General features: G+C 44.2%; 1 protein-coding gene across 1 annotated transcript in view; it reads left to right on the forward strand.

Moving 5' to 3' along the window:
* The window catches only part of LOC306933679 (uncharacterized protein), a gene marked incomplete at both ends in the record, with an annotated part of 243,238 nt that overhangs the window by 128,558 nt on the left and 92,481 nt on the right, over positions 1-22,199 (forward strand). The window contains one exon of the mRNA XM_079515989.1: positions 20,705-20,784. Within this exon, the coding sequence (XP_079372115.1) occupies positions 20,705-20,784 (80 nt within the window). The remainder of the gene's footprint in view (positions 1-20,704; positions 20,785-22,199) is intronic.

Consider the following 22,199-nt stretch of genomic DNA (forward strand, 5'->3'; position numbering starts at 1 on the left):
GGCCAATCAGCGGCAGCTAGAGGCGGGATCAAGGCATACACAGTGCTGCCTTGAGAGGGGAGAGGGGAACCCAGTGTACTCTCTGCTGCCCCATCTGGCGGAGTCAGGTTACGGGAATTGCGCCCAGGATCAAATAGAATAGAGTTGTCACCTTCTTTTTTGTTTATTTTTCTTATATATATATATATATATATATATATATATCTTCTTTTTTTTTACAAAAGCACATACAAAGTTCACTGTTAGAATTTGCATATGCATTGCACACAATTGTCTTGGTTTTGGATATTTACCTTGATAATAACAAAATGGCATGGAATGTGATGGAAGCATTGCTGATGGTTTTGCTGCTGGAATGATAAACCTCACATCAGATAAAGGATAGCTGGTTGAGGGGCTATAAGGAATGATAAACCTCACATCAGATAAAGGATGGCTGGTTGAGGGGCTATAAGGAATGATAAACCTCACATCAGATAAAGGATAGCTGGTTGAGGGGCTATAAGGAATGATAAACCTCACATCAGATAAAGGATGGCTGGTTGAGGGACTATAAGGAATGATAAACCTCACATCAGATAAAGGATGGCTGGTTGAGGACTATAAGGAATGATAAACCTCACATCAGATAAAGGAGCTGGTTGAGGGACTATAAGGAATGATAAACCTCACATCAGATAAAGGATAGCTGGTTGAGGACTATAAGGAATGATAAACCTCACATCAGATAAAGGATGGCTGGTTGAGGACTATAAGGAATGATAAACCTCACATCAGATAAAGGATGGCTGGTTGAGGACTATAAGGAATGATAAACCTCACATCAGATAAAGGATAGCTGGTTGAGGACTATAAGGAATGATAAACCTCACATCAGATAAAGGATAGCTGGTTGAGAGACTATAAGGAATGATAAACCTCACATCAGATAAAGGATGGCTGGTTGAGGACTATAAGGAATGATAAACCTCACATCAGATAAAGGATAGCTGGTTGAGAGACTATAAGGAATGATAAACCTCACATCAGATAAAGGATAGCTGGTTGAGGACTATCAGGGAAATGAATGATAAACCTCACATCAGATAAAGGATGGCTGGTTGAGGGACTATAAGGAATGATAAACCTCACATCAGATAAAGGATGGCTGGTTGAGGACTATAAGGAATGATAAACCTCACATCAGATAAAGGAGCTGGTTGAGGACTATAAGGAATGATAAACCTCACATCAGATAAAGGAGCTGGTTGAGGACTATAAGGAATGATAAACCTCACATCAGATAAAGGATGGCTGGTTGAGGACTATAAGGAATGATAAACCTCACATCAGATAAAGGAGCTGGTTGAGGGACTATAAGGAATGATAAACCTCACATCAGATAAAGGATGGCTGGTTGAGGGACTATAAGGAATGATAAACCTCACATCAGATAAAGGAGCTGGTTGAGGGACTATAAGGAATGATAAACCTCACATCAGATAAAGGAGCTGGTTGAGGACTATAAGGAATGATAAACCTCACATCAGATAAAGGAGCTGGTTGAGGGACTATAAGGAATGATAAACCTCACATCAGATAAAGGAGCTGGTTGAGGGACTATAAGGAATGATAAACCTCACATCAGATAAAGGAGCTGGTTGAGGACTATAAGGAATGATAAACCTCACATCAGATAAAGGAGCTGGTTGAGGGACTATAAGGAATGATAAACCTCACATCAGATAAAGGAGCTGGTTGAGGACTATAAGGAATGATAAACCTCACATCAGATAAAGGAGCTGGTTGAGGGACTATAAGGAATGATAAACCTCACATCAGATAAAGGAGCTGGTTGAGGGACTATAAGGAATGATAAACCTCACATCAGATAAAGGATGGCTGGTTGAGGGACTATAAGGAATGATAAACCTCACATCAGATAAAGGAGCTGGTTGAGGGACTATAAGGAATGATAAACCTCACATCAGATAAAGGAGCTGGTTGAGGACTATAAGGAATGATAAACCTCACATCAGATAAAGGAGCTGGTTGAGGGACTATAAGGAATGATAAACCTCACATCAGATAAAGGAGCTGGTTGAGGGACTATAAGGAATGATAAACCTCACATCAGATAAAGGAGCTGGTTGAGGACTATAAGGAATGATAAACCTCACATCAGATAAAGGATGGCTGGTTGAGGACTATAAGGAATGATAAACCTCACATCAGATAAAGGATGGCTGGTTGAGGACTATAAGGAATGATAAACCTCACATCAGATAAAGGATGGCTGGTTGAGGACTATAAGGAATGATAAACCTCACATCAGATAAAGGATGGCTGGTTGAGGACTATAAGGAATGATAAACCTCACATCAGATAAAGGAGCTGGTTGAGGACTATAAGGAATGATAAACCTCACATCAGATAAAGGAGCTGGTTGAGGGACTATAAGGAATGATAAACCTCACATCAGATAAAGGATGGCTGGTTGAGGACTATAAGGAATGATAAACCTCACATCAGATAAAGGATGGCTGGTTGAGGACTATAAGGAATGATAAACCTCACATCAGATAAAGGATGGCTGGTTGAGGACTATAAGGAATGATAAACCTCACATCAGATAAAGGATGGCTGGTTGAGGACTATAAGGAATGATAAACCTCACATCAGATAAAGGATGGCTGGTTGAGGGACTATAAGGAATGATAAACCTCACATCAGATAAAGGATAGCTGGTTGAGGGGCTATAAACCTCACATCAGATAAAGGATGGCTGGTTGAGGGACTATAAACCTCACATCAGATAAAGGATGGCTGGTTGAGGGACTATAAACCTCACATCAGATAAAGGATGGCTGGTTGAGGGACTATAAACCTCACATCAGATAAAGGATGGCTGGTTGAGGGACTATAAACCTCACATCAGATAAAGGATGGCTGGTTGAGGGACTATAAACCTCACATCAGATAAAGGATGGCTGGTTGAGGGACTATAAACCTCACATCAGATAAAGGATGGCTGGTTGAGGGACTATAAACCTCACATCAGATAAAGGATGGCTGGTTGAGGGACTATAAACCTCACATCAGATAAAGGATGGCTGGTTGAGGGACTATAAACCTCACATCAGATAAAGGAGCTGGTTGAGGGACTATAAACCTCACATCAGATAAAGGAGCTGGTTGAGGACTATAAGGAATGATAAACCTCACATCAGATAAAGGATGGCTGGTTGAGGGACTATAAACCTCACATCAGATAAAGGAGCTGGTTGAGGACTATAAGGAATGATAAACCTCCCATCAGATAAAGGAGCTGGTTGAGGACTATAAGGAATGATAAACCTCCCATCAGATAAAGGAGCTGGTTGAGGGACTATAAGGAATGATAAACCTCACATCAGATAAAGGAGCTGGTTGAGGGACTATAAGGAATGATAAACCTCACATCAGATAAAGGATGGCTGGTTGAGGGACTATAAACCTCACATCAGATAAAGGATGGCTGGTTGAGGGACTATAAACCTCACATCAGATAAAGGAGCTGGTTGAGGGACTATAAACCTCACATCAGATAAAGGATGGCTGGTTGAGGGACTATAAACCTCACATCAGATAAAGGAGCTGGTTGAGGACTATAAGGAATGATAAACCTCACATCAGATAAAGGATGGCTGGTTGAGGGACTATAAGGAAATATATAGCGGCTACTTTCAGCTAATGTGTGCATGTCAGCTATACCAACAGAACCTGTTAGAAATTTCATACAATATATTGATATATCGCAAATATCGCAATATATTGAATATCGTGATATTATCGTTATCGAGGGCCTAATATCGCGATATATATCGTATCGTGAGGTACCCATATCGTCCCACCCCTATTCAAGTACCTCGGGTAGGTCATCAATATTACCAATAGCAGCCTTAATTGTTACATTGAGTCACTGTTGGCCTGAGTGAGGATGATGTCATGTGATGCAGTGTTGTTTTTGGCAGCAAATCTAGATTTTAGTTTCAGTCTCTTGAATGGTTTCCCCTTATTTTTAGTGACATTTTAGTCACCTGGAATGTTTTAGTGTTAGTCTAGTTTTAGTCGACTAAATGTCATAAGATTTTAGTCGACTAAATCTACAGGTGATTTAGTCGACTAAAATGTATTTCGGCGGGCCTTGATGCCGTCGTAATGGCTGATTTTACACTTGCTGAAAATAGCCGATCTACAAGCTCACAACGCGGCTTGCAGATCGGCTATTTTCAGCATGCAACTAATTGTAAAATGACTTGTACTGGATCTCTTGTCCACTAGTCCCTTCCTGACATTTTAGTCTAGTTTTTATTTGTTGACGAAATTGTCAGTATATTTAGTCCTAGTTTTAGTCATCATAGCTTAGTTTTCATTTAGTTTCCATTTAGTTTTCGTCAGTGGAAAAAGGTAGTCGACGAACATTTTTCGTCTTGGTTTTAGTCGACGAAAACTGAACGTCAATAGGCTACTGTACGTTAAGCAGGGTTTCACAGCCATGTTTGTATGAGTGTGGTCACTGTGAGTGAGTGACTTCTGGGGTTTGTGTTCCTTCCATGGAGACGAATAATGCTCCTGGGGGAGCGTGTAATTGCCATGTGAGAAGCATCTATTGGCATATGAGAGTGTTTCCTCTGTCTTTGTCGGTCCACTTTTGTGGTGAATTTCTAAGTGGAAATCTAAGCTTGAGTTCGATGCATCACCTTGTAAAGTGCACTCTGGTGTCCTGCCAGTCCCCTATCACACAATGCCTACCAAAGGGCCCCCTTGGTTATACTTAAAGCAAAATTATGCTTTGGTAGAGGTTTGGGTCGTGTATAGTTATCTTGCCAGGTTGTAACTCCATATATTAGCGAGATATCTTCCATAGTTGTCATTCAAAAAGGATATAAATAGTCAAATGAACAGGAAGATGACTTTTTGTTTTAATGCAGTGCAGGTTTTGTAATGTTACATGAATGGAACAATCTGCGGTTGTTGTTTAATTGCGTTCATTTCTGTGCTAAAAGAGTGACTTTGAGACCTGTTTCACTGAGTGGTGCAACATAAGACCGTCCGTGGGGAGACTATTTCTAACCGGGTGTGAGATTTAATGCCATATTTAGCCACATGCGAGCGCAAATATCCGATGTGCCGTTCTATCCCTGGCGATAATACAGCAGGTGACCGATCAGCACGAGACGAGCATATAAAATCACTGTGTAAATGGGAATAACATTAGGCTATGATATTTGTACCATGAAAAAAAGAGTTTGTTCATCAAGGGATAATGGCTTGAACTTTTACTGTAGCTTTATCTGGCTGCCTCGCTGCTTGCTATGGTCACAACCAAACCATTATTATTACGTTTGTTTGTTGGGGCCTCAACAGTGCTACACTGATGAAACAATGCCATGAGTGGTTAATAAGGCTGTACCGTAGCCCTGTTTATAGGACTCGAACTTCGGCAGGAATTGAGGGGGGGGGGGGGGGGGGGGGGGGGGTAACTTTGGGAAAGTGTCATTGCGAACGCAGTGATTGCGAACGCAGTGAGCATTTACTATGAGACCCAGCAGATCATGTCTGTCTGTCTGTGTGTGTGTGTGTCTGTCACGCTGTAACACCACCCGCCCACCACCAGAGGGCGCAGCTGTATCACACACAAAAACACACACGCACATGCACGCACACACACACACACGCACACGCGCACGCACGCACGCACGCACACACACACACACAAAACTTAACTTAAAAAAAACTTAACTTAAAAAAAAACTTAACTTAAAAAAAAAACTTAAAGGAAAACGCACGCACACACACACACACAACTTAACTTAAAAAAAACTTAACTTAAAAAAAAACTTAAAAAGGAAAAACTTTAAAAGGAAAAACTTTAAAAGGAAAAACTTAAAAAAAACTTAACTTAAAAAAAAACTTAACTTCAAAAAAAATTAAAGGAAAAGCTTTCAAATGAAAAACTTAAAAAAAAACTTTAAAAAAAACTTAACTTAAAAAAAAATCTTAAACACAAAAAAAGAGAACTAAAAAAAAACCTTAAATTACGTAATTTATTCTAATTGTTGTTTTTGCAATTTACGAGCTGCATTCGCTTCCCGCGTTCGCACGTCTTACTTGTAGTAGCTTGTTTACAACTGAAATGCCCCCCTGATTATGAATAACATCTAAACATGTAAACACAGCATGAACATAGCACTCTTAGTCTTATTATGCATATCGCAGAAAAAGAAAAAAATAATGGTTCAAGCCCATTAATTATTAAGATTCGAGTGCCAACCCTAACGAGCGAAGGTTCGAACCCCGAACCTTCGCTCGGGGACAGCCTTAGTGGTTAATCGGTTAATTTATAAAACAACCTTCTCAATTATTGAATTAATCGTGAAAGTCAGCAATAGAATAATCACTAAGAAGATACAGTAATCGATTAGTTACACCTTATTATACTGTATGCATACATAGTTATTTCAGAGTCGATTTCAGATTCAAATTCAACACACATTGTTTATCTGATTTCAGCTGGTTCTCATTCCCCTCCAGCCTTAACCCATTGTGGACGGGAACCCGTTTTGGTGTTTTAACTAAGCATTATTTAGCTATTGAAAAATAGCAGATCTACAAGCTCATAGCGCGCCACCGAGTGGCGCGCTACGAGCTTGTAGGTCTGCTATTTTTTTTAAATCGTGAAAATGTGGCACAAATCTTTGAATATATATTCTTTCAGAAGACTATTTATTTATTTCGACGTCAGGCCTTATAAGTTACTTCTGCAGTAGTTGAAGCTCCGGTGACGACGACCTCTCCAGAACTACTTATATTTATATTTGTACAGTATGTAGGCTACTGTACTCACAGCTGCTGTCCAGCTGAAAGAGATGCGATCATATTACACCTAATGGGGAACTAAAGGGCCGCATTCCCTCGTCCACTCTGGGCAACAGGTGCCACTCTGGGCAACAGGTCAACAGGTCAACAGGTCAACAGGTCAACAGGTCCAGGACAAACATAAAGTAAAAATCACACCCGTGTGAACTGAGTGGTGCAAAGCCCCCCCCCCTCTCTCTCTCTCATTAGCAGGCAACAGTGCATCTCTCTGTCTCTGTTTCTGCCACAACAGCGCCCCTACTGGTACTCATGAGTCACACATGAGTCACACACATTAACACGAGTCACATAGGTGAACAACACGGACATTGCTGTTCCTTGGAGTGGTTGCACCACTCAAAAATAACTAGAGGTTTAATGCGGAAGGTTGTGGGTTCAAAACCTGTCTGGGGTTGACGTCAGCATGCGGTCGCAACGGGGTTCCTAACAGCCAAAATAAAATGGGGTCAGATCTGAGCCAAGTCTCCTGAGGAGGCGCGCGTCTGAACTAAGCCTGTCCTGGATAGGAATCTCCGGACGTAGAAACAGATGACGACCGCATTGACCTTAACCAGTTGCTGTTTACATTTGTCTGTCCAAACTCATGCTGGACTTCACAAAGTGAATGTCAAGGTGTTCCTGACATCAGGCTATATTGCTATTGTGTCCATGAGAATGGGACAGACAGACAGACAGACATGACATGATTTACTTTTAATCTGCAGTATATCTGATGATATATATAAAGATTTGAGTTAAAAACATTCGCTCTGAAAGAATATATATTCAAAGATTTGTGCCACATTTTCACGATTTTTCAAAAATAGCAGATCTACAAGCTCGTAGTGCGCCACTCGGTGGCGCGCTATGAGCTTGTAGATCTGCTATTTTTCAATAGCTAAAGTATAACATAATGCTATAAACACCAAAAGGGCTTCCCGCCCAGAATGGGTTAAACCCCATATGGTACCGTTGAGGGGAGTACCTCAGGGCTCTACCTCAGGGCTCTATCAAATCCATGTTTATTCATAGAGCAATGTAAAACAATCGAGCTTAAATGGTGCATTTATATAAAGTAGTGCCTTTATCCAAGGCGCTTTACTGTACATAGATTGTGCATCAATTCACCCCATTCACACATAACACATTCACACATAACACATTCACACATAACACATTCACACACCGATGGCGGCGGAAACCATGCAAGGCACCAACCAGCACATCAGGAGCAATTAGGAGGTTCAGTGTCTTGCTCAAGGGACACTTCGACACTAACTCAGGGAGGGAGCCCACAGGGTTCGAACTGGCGACCTTGACTCGATTACCATCGAGCCACTCTACCCTTGAGCCACCGACCAAAGTGCTGTGTGCTGTATACACAGTGGGGGGGGAAAGCATCAATTAAAATGAAACGAGTACAATGACCTCAGGAGTGACCAAAGGCCGTTGAAAATAAATGAGTCTTAACCTCTTAAACCCCAGGGTGTTAAAGGGGGTAAATCCCCAACATCGGAGTTGGAACCGGAGACCAATTGGGTCTCCATTGACCCGCTGAGCGCTGTTCAGAGGTGGACAGCCGCTGCCCCCGCCGGCGGGGGCAATTAAGAAGATAATTACAAGCCTCAATAGACGGTCGCACTTCTAATGGTAAAGGGCAGTCTGTTCCAGAGCCTATAGGGGGGGCTGCAGCAGCAAAGACACGATCTGCTCTGAAATCTACAGTATATGGGATTTTCTATTTTATGTTATTGCGGGGAAAGATCGAGCTTCATGTCCATCTGCTATTTTTAAGCTTTCCCTGCAATACAGATGTCGGGGTTTAAGTTGTTCAGTACAGTTCTAGTTCTACTGTATGTGGTTTAAGTTGTTCAGTACAGTTCTAGTTCTACTGTATGTGTAGTTCAGTCAGACAACTCACAAATAGATTTAACCAATATTTATTATAGAATGAGAATACAAGTGTGCATACGATATTAGACTTGGCGTTCGGCTCTGCTACATTTTCTCCCTGCTCGGCACGATTATATACAGATAGATATACAATAAAACCCCCCATGGGGAACATAAATAACAGAGCCCACCGGTGGTGCTGGGGTGGTGGTGGGAGCAAACATCACAACAACCAGGAACCATAGCAGAGGAAGGCAGGAAGAGCATGCAGTCTAGTGAGCTTAAGTAGCCCGCCCAATTGGTCAGCTGACTGCCACATCAGCGAATGACGTGTGGGACTTGCCCACACTTATACACCCACATAGAAATTCAGCATGTTAACCTCTTGAGTATAGTATGCGCCTTTGAGCACGGCATGAACCCCCTCGAGTGTGTCTGACTGAACTAACTCCACAGGCTACGTCTCATTTTCAGAACAGCAAATATATTCCGTCCACCGCGGTCCATCACAGCTTGCCAACTCGGACAGCATGCTCATCAAGGCACCCTCCCTCTTAATTGGTTGTTGCCTGCAGGGCGTTTGTTGCTACCCAGTCAAATCCATTCGTCTAGCGTAGAGAGAGAGAGTGTACTAAGTGGAACCAAATCCAATGATGTAACTTCAAATATTGGTGAGATGTATTCAATAGTTGCTGCTTTCTAAGCATGTTGTAAACCTGCTGACATGGTGTTATTATTATTATATATATTATATGGTGTTATTACTGACATGGTGTTATTACTGACATGGTGTTATTACTGACATGGTGTTATTACTGACATGGTGTTATTACGGGCAGCATGTGTCATGTTCCCTGTGGCTCAGGAGGTAGAGCAGGTCGTCCAATGATCCCTGGGTCGGCGGTTCGAATCCCGGCTCCTTGGGCAAGTGTCCTTGGGCAAGACACTGAACCCTACATTGGCTCCAATGAGTCGGTCGGTGTGTGAGCTCGCCACCGTTGGTGTGTGAATGTGGGAAGTGAGGACGCTGGCGTCGACTGTTCGCCGCTTCTCCTCCAAATGTATGAATGAATGAACCGTTGTTGTAAAGCGCTTTGAGCGCTATAAAAAATGCAATTCATCCATTCATTAGTAAGGCTTTGAACAGCCAGCCCTTCTCTGTCTCTCAACACCCACTCACTCACCCGGATAACAGTCCACACTGGCTCCATTGTCCTTTGAAGATCAGAGTCCTTCCCACACAAGTACCTGTAGATCAGTAGACTTCCCAACCTCTTCCTTCAAAAATCCCGAAGGCGTCTGGCCTCAATCTGACCACCCAACCTATCACAGACAGGCGTCTGGGCCGCGGCCCACCTCAATCTGACCACCCAACCTAACACAGACAGGCGTCTGGGCCGCGGCCCACCTCAATCTGACCACCCAACCTAACACAGACAGGCGTCTGGGCCGCGGCCCACCTCAATCTGACCACCCAACCTAACACAGACAGGCGTCTGGGCCGCGGCCCACCTCAATCTGACCACCCAACCTAACACAGACAGGCGTCTGGGCCGCGGCCCACCTCAATCTGACCACCCAACCTAACACAGACAGGGGTCTGGGCCGCGGCCCACCTCAATCTGACCACCCAACCTAACACAGACAGGCGTCTGGGCCGCGGCCCACCTCAATCTGACCACCCAACCTAACACAGACAGGCGTCTGGGCCGCGGCCCACCTCAATCTGACCACCCAACCTAACACAGACAGGCGTCTGGGCCGCGGCCCACCTCAATCTGACCACCCAACCTAACACAGACAGGCGTCTGGGCCGCGGCCCACCTGAATCTGACCACCCAACCTAACACAGACAGGCGTCTGGGCCGCGGCCCACCTCAATCTGACCACCCAACCTAACACAGACAGGCGTCTGGGCCGCGGCCCACCTCAATCTGACCACCCAACCTAACACAGACAGGCGCCTGGGCCGCGGCCCACCTCAATCTGACCACCCAACCTAACACAGACAGGCGTCTGGGCCGCGGCCCACCTCAATCTGACCACCCAACCTAACACAGACAGGCGCCTGGGCCGCGGCCCACCTCAATCTGACCACCCAACCTAACACAGACAGGCGTCTGGGCCGCGGCCCACCTCAATCTGACCACCCAACCTAACACAGACAGGCGTCTGGGCCGCGGCCCACCTCAATCTGACCACCCAACCTAACACAGACAGGCGTCTGGGCCGCGGCCCACCTCAATCTGACCACCCAACCTAACACAGACAGGCGTCTGGGCCGCGGCCCACCTCAATCTGACCACGCAACCTAACACAGACAGGCGTCTGGGCCGCGGCCCACCTCAATCTGACCACCCAACCTAACACAGACAGCACCCATTCAACTGCCGTTTAAAGTGGTCAGGGTTGTGGGTCACGGGCCTTTTCAGAACTGGTTTATTCCCCTATGTCTTTTTAGAAACCACTGTTTCTGACGTTATATGATCTAAAAGCTTTTCCACTGTTGACATAATAGTATTATGCGTGTCTTAAGTACCAGGTCTTATGACTTAACTTAAGACCTGGAGGCGTGGTCAATGCTGTTTGGCCACTCAGAATAGCCAAATGGCATTGATCACGCCTTAAATTAAGTAATAAGACCTGGTACTTAAGACACGCATAATACTGCCCATATATGATAGAGTTCACGTTTAAGAGAGGAAATCTGTATCAGACAGAAATGGTTGGGTCAAACGGAGAGGGAGACAAATGAGATGATATGATGTTATATATTATTCATCACATGGTCAAAGTTGAATACCATAGTAACAAAGTGTACATAAAACGTGCGTGCGTGCGTGCGTGCGTGCACGTGCGTGCGTGCGTGCGTGCGTGCGTGCGTGCGTGCGTGCGTGCGTGCGTGCGTGCGTGCGTGCGTGCGTGCGTGCGTGCGTGCGTGCGTACGTGCGTGCGTGCGTGCGTGCGTGCGTACGTGCGTGCGTGCGTGCGTACAGTGCTGAATGCCATGGTAACCGTCATGGCAACTGATGCTTTCACAGTAAGCCGACCTAGAATGTCTGTTTTTCTCCCATTCAACACAAATCCTCCTCGTCCACATTTAGCTCAGCCTGAAACACAAACACAGAAACACAGAAATAATAGAACAAGTGACATGATGTGGAACACTTCTTATCTTCCTCAACACACACACACACACACACACACGCATACACACACACACACACACACACACACGCATACACACACACACACACACACACACACACGCACACGCACACGCACACGCACACGCACACGCACACACGCACACGCACACGCAATTTACAATTTAGGCATTTAGCAGACGCTCTTAATACAGAGCGATTTACATTAGGCAAGAACAAAAGTATGGGAATACATCACAAATATAAAATGCATTTATCAAGAAACATGCGTAAGCTAAGAACGTAACTAGAACATATCTATATAATGACACTATACATATTAACTATACATATATGCTATACTATGCTATACATATGTACTATGATGTGCTATTGACTACATACAATGCAATTATTGTGCTGTCTACATGACATGCTATAAGTCTGTTTCAAATGCATGCTATCTAAGTCTAAAAAGTGCTATCTACCACACACACACACGCGCACACGCACACGCATGCACACAACCACAAACAAACACACAGACACACACAACTAGGGTAGCCAACTACCTGAAATTCAAACATAGTTCGAAAAAAATAAATAAGGGACGCCCAGAAAAAGAACGTTTTTTTTTGTGTATTGCAACCTGTATTATATAGTATATATGCAGAGTTGTTTGAACTTTGTAAGGTTGGTTTCATTGGTTGATTCCCAAAAGTAAGGAAGTCAGTTCAATAAGGGACAGGTCTTTAGTCTTTTAGTTTACAAATAATATGACCCTATGTGCACTTGTGCAGTGGTCCTTATTTTCTCCAAAACACAACCCCCCCCCCCCCCCCCCCGCCCCCCCCCCCCAGGCTGTTTGCTAGCTGCCCAACCGCAGCGAATAAATCTTTAAATGTCTTGCTAGCCCTACAGTGCTGTAGCCCTGAGACTCCATCACACTGCAGAGCTGACCACAGCCCCATCCATGTCTGTGGAACTCTCTCCCTATACCCACCTGAGAGCATCACAGTCCACTGACTCTTTTAAGAATGGACTTAATTTAAGACCCACCTTTTTAAGAAAGCTTTTCCCTAACATGTTTTACTGATTATGATGTTGCTTACGCTTATTTTATTGTATTGTATTTTATTTTATTTCTTTTGCCATGCTTTTTACCTTGTATAGCACTTTGAGATTTGTAAGAATGTAAAGCGCTTTATAAATAAAATGCATTGTACGTGCCCCGTCGTAGAGCTACAGCCAAGTGGAGAGTCACAGATGGGACTCCAGTGGTTCTGGCGGATAAATATATCCTCAGTGACTCATCATGCTTTACTATGTTTGTTTTTGGACCTTACTGTACATACTGTACAGAATATAGGCCAGTGTAATGAGATCTCAGCCCCGCTGGGCCAACACCAAGGCTGAATAGAATAGTACATGTATCTGATCTGACAGCTGTCAATGACAGTGGTGGACAAAGTATTTACTGGAGGTAAATGTACTTAAGTCCAAGTAGAAATACTCCTGGCAAGATGTATTATACTCAAAAGTGCTCCTGTCAAATTTGTTCTGGAGTATAACTTGCATTTAAAAAATGCTTGAGTACAAAAGTACATTTTTAAATATGTAAGGCTGTATTAAAATGTGGACATTTAAGAAATAAATCATCAAGATTTTCAAGATGTTTTCCAAATATATTATCAAATACAGAGAAATTCGACATTATTAGTGCTTATGTGTTTTTCCCTTCCTAGAAAAGTAGTGCAGTCAAAAGTAGCTAAAGATAAACATATTTATCTTTGAAATGTATTGGAGTGAAAATAAGTATCTAAAAGAGTTTGACACTTTTATGGCCCATCAATCAATCAATCAATCAATCAATCAATCAATCAATCAATCAATCAATCAATCAATCAATCAATCAACTCATCTCACAATCCCTTCGAAGTTCAAAGTTACTAAAAGTTACACAGTTGACCTTCAGGGAACAGCATCAAAATGTGCTAATTACAGTAGGCTACTTCACGTAAATGTATTTAGTTGTTTTTCAGAACATATGATGTTGTGAACATTCTGACATGGATGTCATCCAACTGTATGATGCACTGTATAGGCTATACGTGCATGTGGTGTGTGTGGGTGGTTGTGTTGATGGTTTGTGACCACACACACACACACACATACACACACACACACACACATACACACACACACACACACACACACACACACACACACACACACACACACACACACACACACACACACACACACACACACACACACACACACACACGCACACACATTGCATGACAGCCTGAGAGCTGTCTCCATGGTGATACAGTGGGAAAAGGGATGAATTAGAGAGATGACATGTCTCTCTCTCTCTCTCTCTCTCTCTCTCTCTCTCTCTCTGTCTCTCTCTCTCTCTGTCTCTCTCTCTCTCTCTGTCTCTCTCTCTCTCTGTCTCTCTCTCTCTCTCTCTCTCTCTCTCTCTCTCTCTCTGTCTCTCTGTCTCTCTGTCTCTCTGTCTCTCTGTTTCTCTCTCTCTCTCTCTCTCTCTCTCTCTCTGTCTCTCTCTCTCTCTCTCTCTCTCTCTCTCTCTCTCTCTCTCTGTCTCTCTCTCTCTCTCTCTCTCTCTCTCTCTGTCTCTGTCTCTCTCTCTCTCTCTCTCTCTCTCTCTCTCTCTCCTCTCTCTCTCTCTCTCTCTCTCTCTCTCTCTCTCTCTCTCTCTCTCTCTCTCCTCATTGTATGATATCCTCGTTCTACCACCTCCAGTATACTCTCTCTCCAAAGGGGACGTGGCTGCAGTAATATTGTCCTCCACCTCCTCTTGTCTGTGTCTCTCCTCACCGTCAATATACGGTGATAACAATTTCTTAAATGTTTTCATCCTATTCAGATATTCACGTGATAAATAAGAACGGCCATACTCCTGTGGAAGGGTTATTAATCATAATATTAATTTGCCAGTCAAGTCTATGGACTTTTAGGATATTTTACAATGTTTGTTTAGAGCACTTACAGTATGACATAACATCGTTCGCCAGCCCAAGTCTATCTTAAGAAAACACCAGTCTATGTACCTTAAGAAAACACCAAGTCTATGTACCTTAAGAAAACACCAAGTCTATGTACTTAAGAAAACACCAAGTCTATGTACCTTAAGAAAACACCAAAGTGGAAAAAGCAGCACTCCAAAAAATAAAGAATTACAAGACGGTGGAGTAGAAGTTATACCACGTATTGAAACGGTACTTGAGTAAACGTATACTTTCCATATACACTCCTCTCTGGTCATCTGTAAGGAGCCGTCCTCGTTAAGGAGCCGTCCTCGTTAAGGAGCCGTCCTCGTTACAGAGCCTGCTAATTGACTGGTTCCGCCTCTCTCTCCACGCTCTGCTGAACAGGGAGGTTATGACACTCTGATCATTACTCGCATTAGTCCTGGAAAAAGATAACATCGCTGTTACATTTGAAATGCTCGTTTTAATGCGAGGTGCCTGCATTACCCATTTGGGCGGGAACCCCCGTTGGTGTTTTAAGCATTATGTTATACTTTAGCTATTGAAAAATAGCAGATCTACAAGCTCGTAGCTCGTAGCTATGAACTGGTAGGTCTGCTATTTTTGAAAAATCGTGAAAATGTGGCACAAATCTTTGAATATATATTCTTTCAGAGTGAACGTTTTTATCTCAACTCTTTGCTTCTGCGGGGGGTCCTGGAACAACATATTTTCAGATGGGGGTCGGCGGCCAATTTCATATATGTTTGGGAGTCCTTCACAAGAAAATGTTTGAGAACGACTGACATAGAAACATGGGTTTTCAGAAAACTGTCAAGATTTAGAAGACATTTCGTGGAATCGTCCTCAGGTCAAAATGGGTTAATGTACTAGACCATCGGTTCTCATTAAACTCTCTGAGTTAATTAATTCACTCAGAGAGTGGAAATGCACCAAAGAGATGTGTGCAGGTCTGCAACTCTGGGTTGTGTGTACGTGGAACCTTATGGTTCCATTTGGTTCCATTTTGTAAAATGTCTGAAATTAAACAAACTTGAGACACGCTTAAAAGCAGCACTATATGTAACGTTCCTCTTCTATCCCGGATTTTACTTGGTTTCGCAAGTGCTGACATTTGTACCATTGAGCTTATAGACTGAGCCGCCTGCTTGCTCAGGGGATACATTGAATCTTGCGTTGACCATCTGTGACTAAAATTGACTGAGGGACTGCCATTGGATTTTTTGGAATTTTTGTTTTTTTCATGTCATGTGAAAGCAGGAATCATAGCTTCAAATTGACATTGGTTGTTCAGTTTGACACACCAGTTTTGGAGATATGGCTTATAGAGTAATATCTTGCAGAAAACAGCCAGTTGAGAAAACAGGCTTGAAAGGTTCACTTCTGTGGTCTCTAACATTACACCTAGCTACATGTTTGGGCATTTATTTCATATTTACATGTCGATTTCAGCTCTGACACTTATTTCAGACATGCTCTAGTATGTGAAGAGTCTTTTTTAAACTTCAGAATCCTGACAGTTTTCTGAAATCCTTATGTTTCTGTATCAGTGGTGCTCAATATTTCATGTCAAGGACCCCACAAATGATATAGTAATATGCATCCGCCCCCCCATCTGAAAATATCTTGTTCCGGGGACCCCCCAGAAGCAACGATTTGAGTTAAAATGTTCACTCTGTAATAAGTAATATTCTTTGTAATATTCAAAGATTTGAGGGACATTTTCACGATTTTTCAAAAAATAGCAGACCTACAAGTTCATAGCGCGGCACTCTGTGCCACGCTAGGAACGCTCAGTTCAGTTAGTCTTTGTAGTGGAGCACCCTCAGCCGACGACCTGAGGGCAACAGTTCAGTTAGTCTTTGTAGTGGAGCACCCTCAGCCGACGACCTGAGGACAACAGTTCAGTTAGTCTTTGTAGTGGAGCACCCTCAGCCGACGACCTGAGGGCAACAGTTCAGTTAGTCTTTGTAGTGGAGCACCCTCAGCCGACGACCTGAGGGCAACAGTTCAGTTAGTCTTTGTAGTGAGCACCCTCAGCCGACGACCTGAGGGCAACAGTTCAGTTAGTCTTTGTAGTGGAGCACCCTCAGCCGACGACCTGAGGGCAACAGTTCAGTTAGTCTTTGTAGTGGAGCACCCTCAGCCGACGACCTGAGGGCAACAGTTCAGTTAGTCTTTGTAGTGGAGCACCCTCAGCCGACGACCTGAGGGCAACAGGTCAGTTAGTCTTTGTAGTGGAGCACCCTCAGCCGACGACCTGAGGGCAACAGTTCAGTTAGTCTTTGTAGTGGAGCACCCTCAGCCGACGACCTGAGGGCAACAGTTCAGTTAGTCTTTGTAGTGGAGCACCCTCAGCCGACGACCTGAGGGCAACAGTTCAGTTAGTCTTTGTAGTGGAGCACCCTCAGCCGACGACCTGAGGGCAACAGTTCAAACTCAGACCGAAGTGCTTAAGAGGCTCTCTTAAGCATCTGCCTCTTGTACAGGTCTATGAGTTGGGCTTTGGGTTCTCCCAGAAGTCTTACTGGCCACTTTGACGAGGCTGCTGAGCCTGTTCTTCGCGCGCATGCGTGCACAGTCCCCGCACATGCACGCGCGCAAAGCGCGCACTCTACAGATCTCGCTTATAGCGCCACCTAGCCCCCAACCGGCCCTGCAGTACAGTACATGCGATTACATTTCCCAATGGAAGTACAACAAGACCACCCCCGAGTCCCCGAGTCTCAACCACTGCAAATGCACTAGTTGTAGAGAGTTCATTTAAACTCTTGAGTTGAGAGAGTATACAGATGTAATCCCTCAAAACAGAGGCTGAATCTGTCTGCGACTCTCATTACAACGAGTTGTTAGTAGGAACGAAAACAAAGGAGCACTCCAGAAGGGGAGTTACTGAAGGAGTTTAAACGGGCCAATTAACATCCGGGTCTCCGGGAATCCGGGAATTGGCCGGCGACTCCTCCTGAGGCAAATTCAGGAAGGAATTGTCTTTTTCTTTTCTTTATCGCGATGCGTTCCCAGATAGATACAAATGGACCCCAAATGGATTGCGTACTCTCGTGAGCACCGCATGATTCATGCGGTGCTCTTTGTGCCACACGAAATAATCCATGTTTTGTGAGAGAGCCATGCTGACCAGACCCCAGTGACCATCCAGAGAGCCATGCTGACCAGACCCCAGTGACCATCCAGAGAGCCATGCTGACCAGACCCCAGTGACCATCCAGAGAGCCATGCTGACCAGACCCCAGTGACCATCCAGAGAGTCCTTTCTGGGGCCTAATGTTCTCCATATTTCACTTTGCGGCGACGCATGCTGCAGTTATATGATGACACAGAGTGCGTCGTTATTAGTGTATGCATCCAGTAGTGTTGTATTGATGTGCATTTAACCCATTTAGGCCTGACGTCGAAATGTAAAACAATTCTTCAAAATCCTTGAAAAATGAAAAACCTTATGTTTCTGTATCAGTGGTGCTCAATATTTCATGTCAAGGACCCCAAAAATTATATGTAATATGCCTCCGCCCCCCATCTGAAAATATGTTGTTCCAGGGACCCCTCCCCCAGAAGCAAAGATTTGAGTTAAAATGTTCACTCTGTAATAATATATATGCAAAGATTTGAGGCACATTTTCACGATTTTTCTAAAATAGATGACCTACAAGCTCGTAGCGCGGCACTATTTTTCAATAGCTAAAGTATAACATAATGCTTTAAAACACCAAAAGGGGTTCCCGCCCAGAATGGGATAAGTGATGGTGTTGACTCACACCTCCCCAGGGGAGCAATTATTAAATCCCCTACTGTACCTGCGATATAGCAATAACCCAGGATGTGTCGTGTCCCCCCCCCCCCTCCCCCCCAATGAGCACGCTTCGTGCATCATTATGAGAACATTAACACATCACTCTCCTTAATTATTTTGCAATTATCTGTATATTGCGTTAGATTCATAATGGAGGTGTTGTTGTTGTTTTGGAGGGGGTGTCATACGTTCATCTCCTCATTGAACGTACATTCATATCATATTATCCTCATCATTCATTGCTTGCACTGTACAGATTGTTCTTCTCATAAGAACTACAGATTGTTCTTCTCATAAAGAAGGCAAAAAGCCCCCCATTGTTCTTCTCATAAAGAAGGCAAAAAGCCCCCCCCCAAATCTTTCTTTATAAATAACAAAACAATCAACTCCATCGTGCAACAGGTATTAAAGCGGCCGTCTGTATAAGATTTATACCCAGGATTGAAACCCGAGTCCCTCACTCTACCTCTCAGTGAGGAGGCCAGCTCCTTTCCCGAGTCCCTCACTCTACCTCTCAGTGAGGAGGCAGCTCCTTTCTAACCGAGTCCCTCACTCTACCTCTCAGTGAGGAGGCAGCTCCTTTCTAACCCGAGTCCCTCACTCTACCTCTCAGTGAGGAGGCAGCTCCTTTCCCGAGTCCCTCACTCTACCTCTCAGTGAGGAGGCAGCTCCTTTCTAACCCGAGTCCTCACTCTACCTCTCAGTGAGGAGGCAGCTCCTTTCCCGAGTCCCTCACTCTACCTCTCAGTGAGGAGGCAGCTCCTTTCCCGAGTCCCTCACTCTACCTCTCAGTGAGGAGGCAGCTCCTTTCCCGAGTCCCTCACTCTACCTCTCAGTGAGGAGGCAGCTCCTTTCTAACCCGAGTCCCTCACTCTACCTCTCAGTGAGGAGGCAGCTCCTTTCCCGAGTCCCTCACTCTACCTCTCAGTGAGGAGGCAGCTCCTTTCTAACCCGAGTCCCTCACTCTACCTCTCAGTGAGGAGGCAGCTCCTTTCCCGAGTCCCTCACTCTACCTCTCAGTGAGGAGGCAGCTCCTTTCTAACCCGAGTCCCTCACTCTACCTCTCAGTGAGGAGGCAGCTCCTTTCCCGAGTCCCTCACTCTACCTCTCAGTGAGGAGGCAGCTCCTTTCCCGAGTCCCTCACTCTACCTCTCAGTGAGGAGGCAGCTCCTTTCCCGAGTCCCTCACTCTACCTCTCAGTGAGGAGGCAGCTCCTTTCTAACCCGAGTCCCTCACTCTACCTCTCAGTGAGGAGGCAGCTCCTTTCCCGAGTCCCTCACTCTACCTCTCAGTGAGGAGGCAGCTCCTTTCCCGAGTCCCTCACTCTACCTCTCAGTGAGGAGGCAGCTCCTTTCCCGAGTCCCTCACTCTACCTCTCAGTGAGGAGGCAGCTGGCAAGGGGACGACGCACTGCTGGCTTATGAGTTCAAGCTAACATTCAAGCTGCATTAGATCTGCTTCTACTATTCTAGAGCTAAATTATTAGATTTGTATTAGTTTTTTTGCGTGCGTGCGTGCGTGCGTGCGTGCGTGCTAGGGCATGAAGCAACTAGTCGACTAGTTTACTAGTCGACTAGTAAATCCACTAGTCGACCTTGTTGGTACTAGTTGACTAGTTGATAAGAAAGTTTATTTTTTATTTTTTTCCCCCCGATTTTGTAGGCCTCAAGATCAGGTAGATTATATTTATAGTCACCAATGTACACAGTTTTTAGATGTACAAATATTTATTTTTTAAAAAAAAGGGTTTTGTTTTTTACATAATAGGTAGTTAAACAAGTTTACTAGTCGACTAGTAAACTAGGCAACTAGTCAACTAGTAAAACATTACTAGAAGTGAATGCCCTAGTGCATGCATGCTAGTGCTTGTTAAATGCTTAATCTGCTGAGAAACCAAATAAATCAAGTGGTTGTGCACGTCTGACTCCTTCTAACCGTCTGTCTCTCTGTCTCTGGTTCAGGGTGCAGGTGGAGTTCTACGTGAATGAAAACACGTTCAAGGAGAGGCTGAAGCTTTTCTTCATCAAAAACCAAAGGTCAAGTAAGTACACATCTGAAAGTAATGAGAGTACACATCTGAAGGTAATGAGAGTACACATCTGAAGGTAATGAGAGTACACATCTGAAGGTAATGAGAGTACACATCTGAAGGTAATGAGAGTACACATCTGAAGGTAATGAGAGTACACATCTGAAAGTAATGAGAGTACACTTCTGAAGGTAATGAGAGTACACATCTGAAAGTAATGAGAGTACACTTCTGAAAGTAATGAGAGTACACATCTGAAGGTAATGAGAGTACACATCTGAAAGTAATGAGAGTACACATCTGAAAGTAATGAGAGTACACATCTGAAAGTAATGAGAGTACACATCTGAAGGTAATGAGAGTACACATCTGGAAGTAATGAGAGTACACATCTGGAAGTAATGAGAGTACACATCTGAAGGTAATGAGAGTACACATCTGAAGGTAATGAGAGTACACATCTGGAAGTAATGAGAGTACACATCTGGAAGTAATGAGAGTACACATCTGAAGGTAATGAGAGTACACATCTGAAGGTAATGAGAGTACACATCTGGAAGTAATGAGAGTACACATCTGAAGGTAATGAGAGTACACATCTGAAGGTAATGAGAGTACACATCTGAAGGTAATGAGAGTACACATCTGAAAGTAATCAGAGTACACTTCTGAAGGTAATGAGAGTACACATCTGAAGGTAATGAGAGTACACATCTGAAAGTAATCAGAGTACACTTCTGAAGGTAATGAGAGTACACATCTGAAGGTAATGAGAGTACACATCTGAAAGTAATCAGAGTACACATCTGAAGGTAATGAGAGTACACATCTGAAGGTAATGAGAGTACACACGTCTCAAAGTAATGACAGTAAACATCTATCTATAAATGGCAAAATGCACCAAGTCTCTGTTTGTACGTACAGCGTACGTACAGGTACATGTACAGGTACGTTACGTGTACGTACAGGTACGTACACGTGTATGTCTGTAATCCACGTAACTCGAGAACCAGAATAAACGGGGTACATAGATAATAACTGGGTGGTGGGGCATCCATTTCCAACTTGCATCGTTCCAAGTAGGCCATGCAGTGCCCAACGGGCAGCGCTCTGTTCTCAGAGTAATGGCGGTACACGTATCAAAGCAACGGCAGGCGCGTCAAGCCCCAGGCGCTCCATCCCAGCCACAGTAAAGGAACCGAAGCCCCAGGCGCTCCATCCCAGCCACAGTAAACGAACCGAAGCCCCAGGCGCTCCATCCCAGCCACAGTACACGAACCGAAGTGAGGAAATGTAAAATAAATGAAAGCACAATGTAAAATAAATGACACATACTGGATCCAATTTCAACCTCAGCTGGGGCGTTTTTATGGCAGTGCTTCTCAAAAGTCCAGGGGGTTCCCATTTAAATTAACCTTTGCCCCACC

The sequence above is a fragment of the Electrona antarctica genome (genome assembly GCF_951216825.1).
Source record: "Electrona antarctica genome assembly, chromosome: 12".
NCBI classification, from domain to species: Eukaryota; Metazoa; Chordata; class Actinopteri; order Myctophiformes; family Myctophidae; genus Electrona; species Electrona antarctica.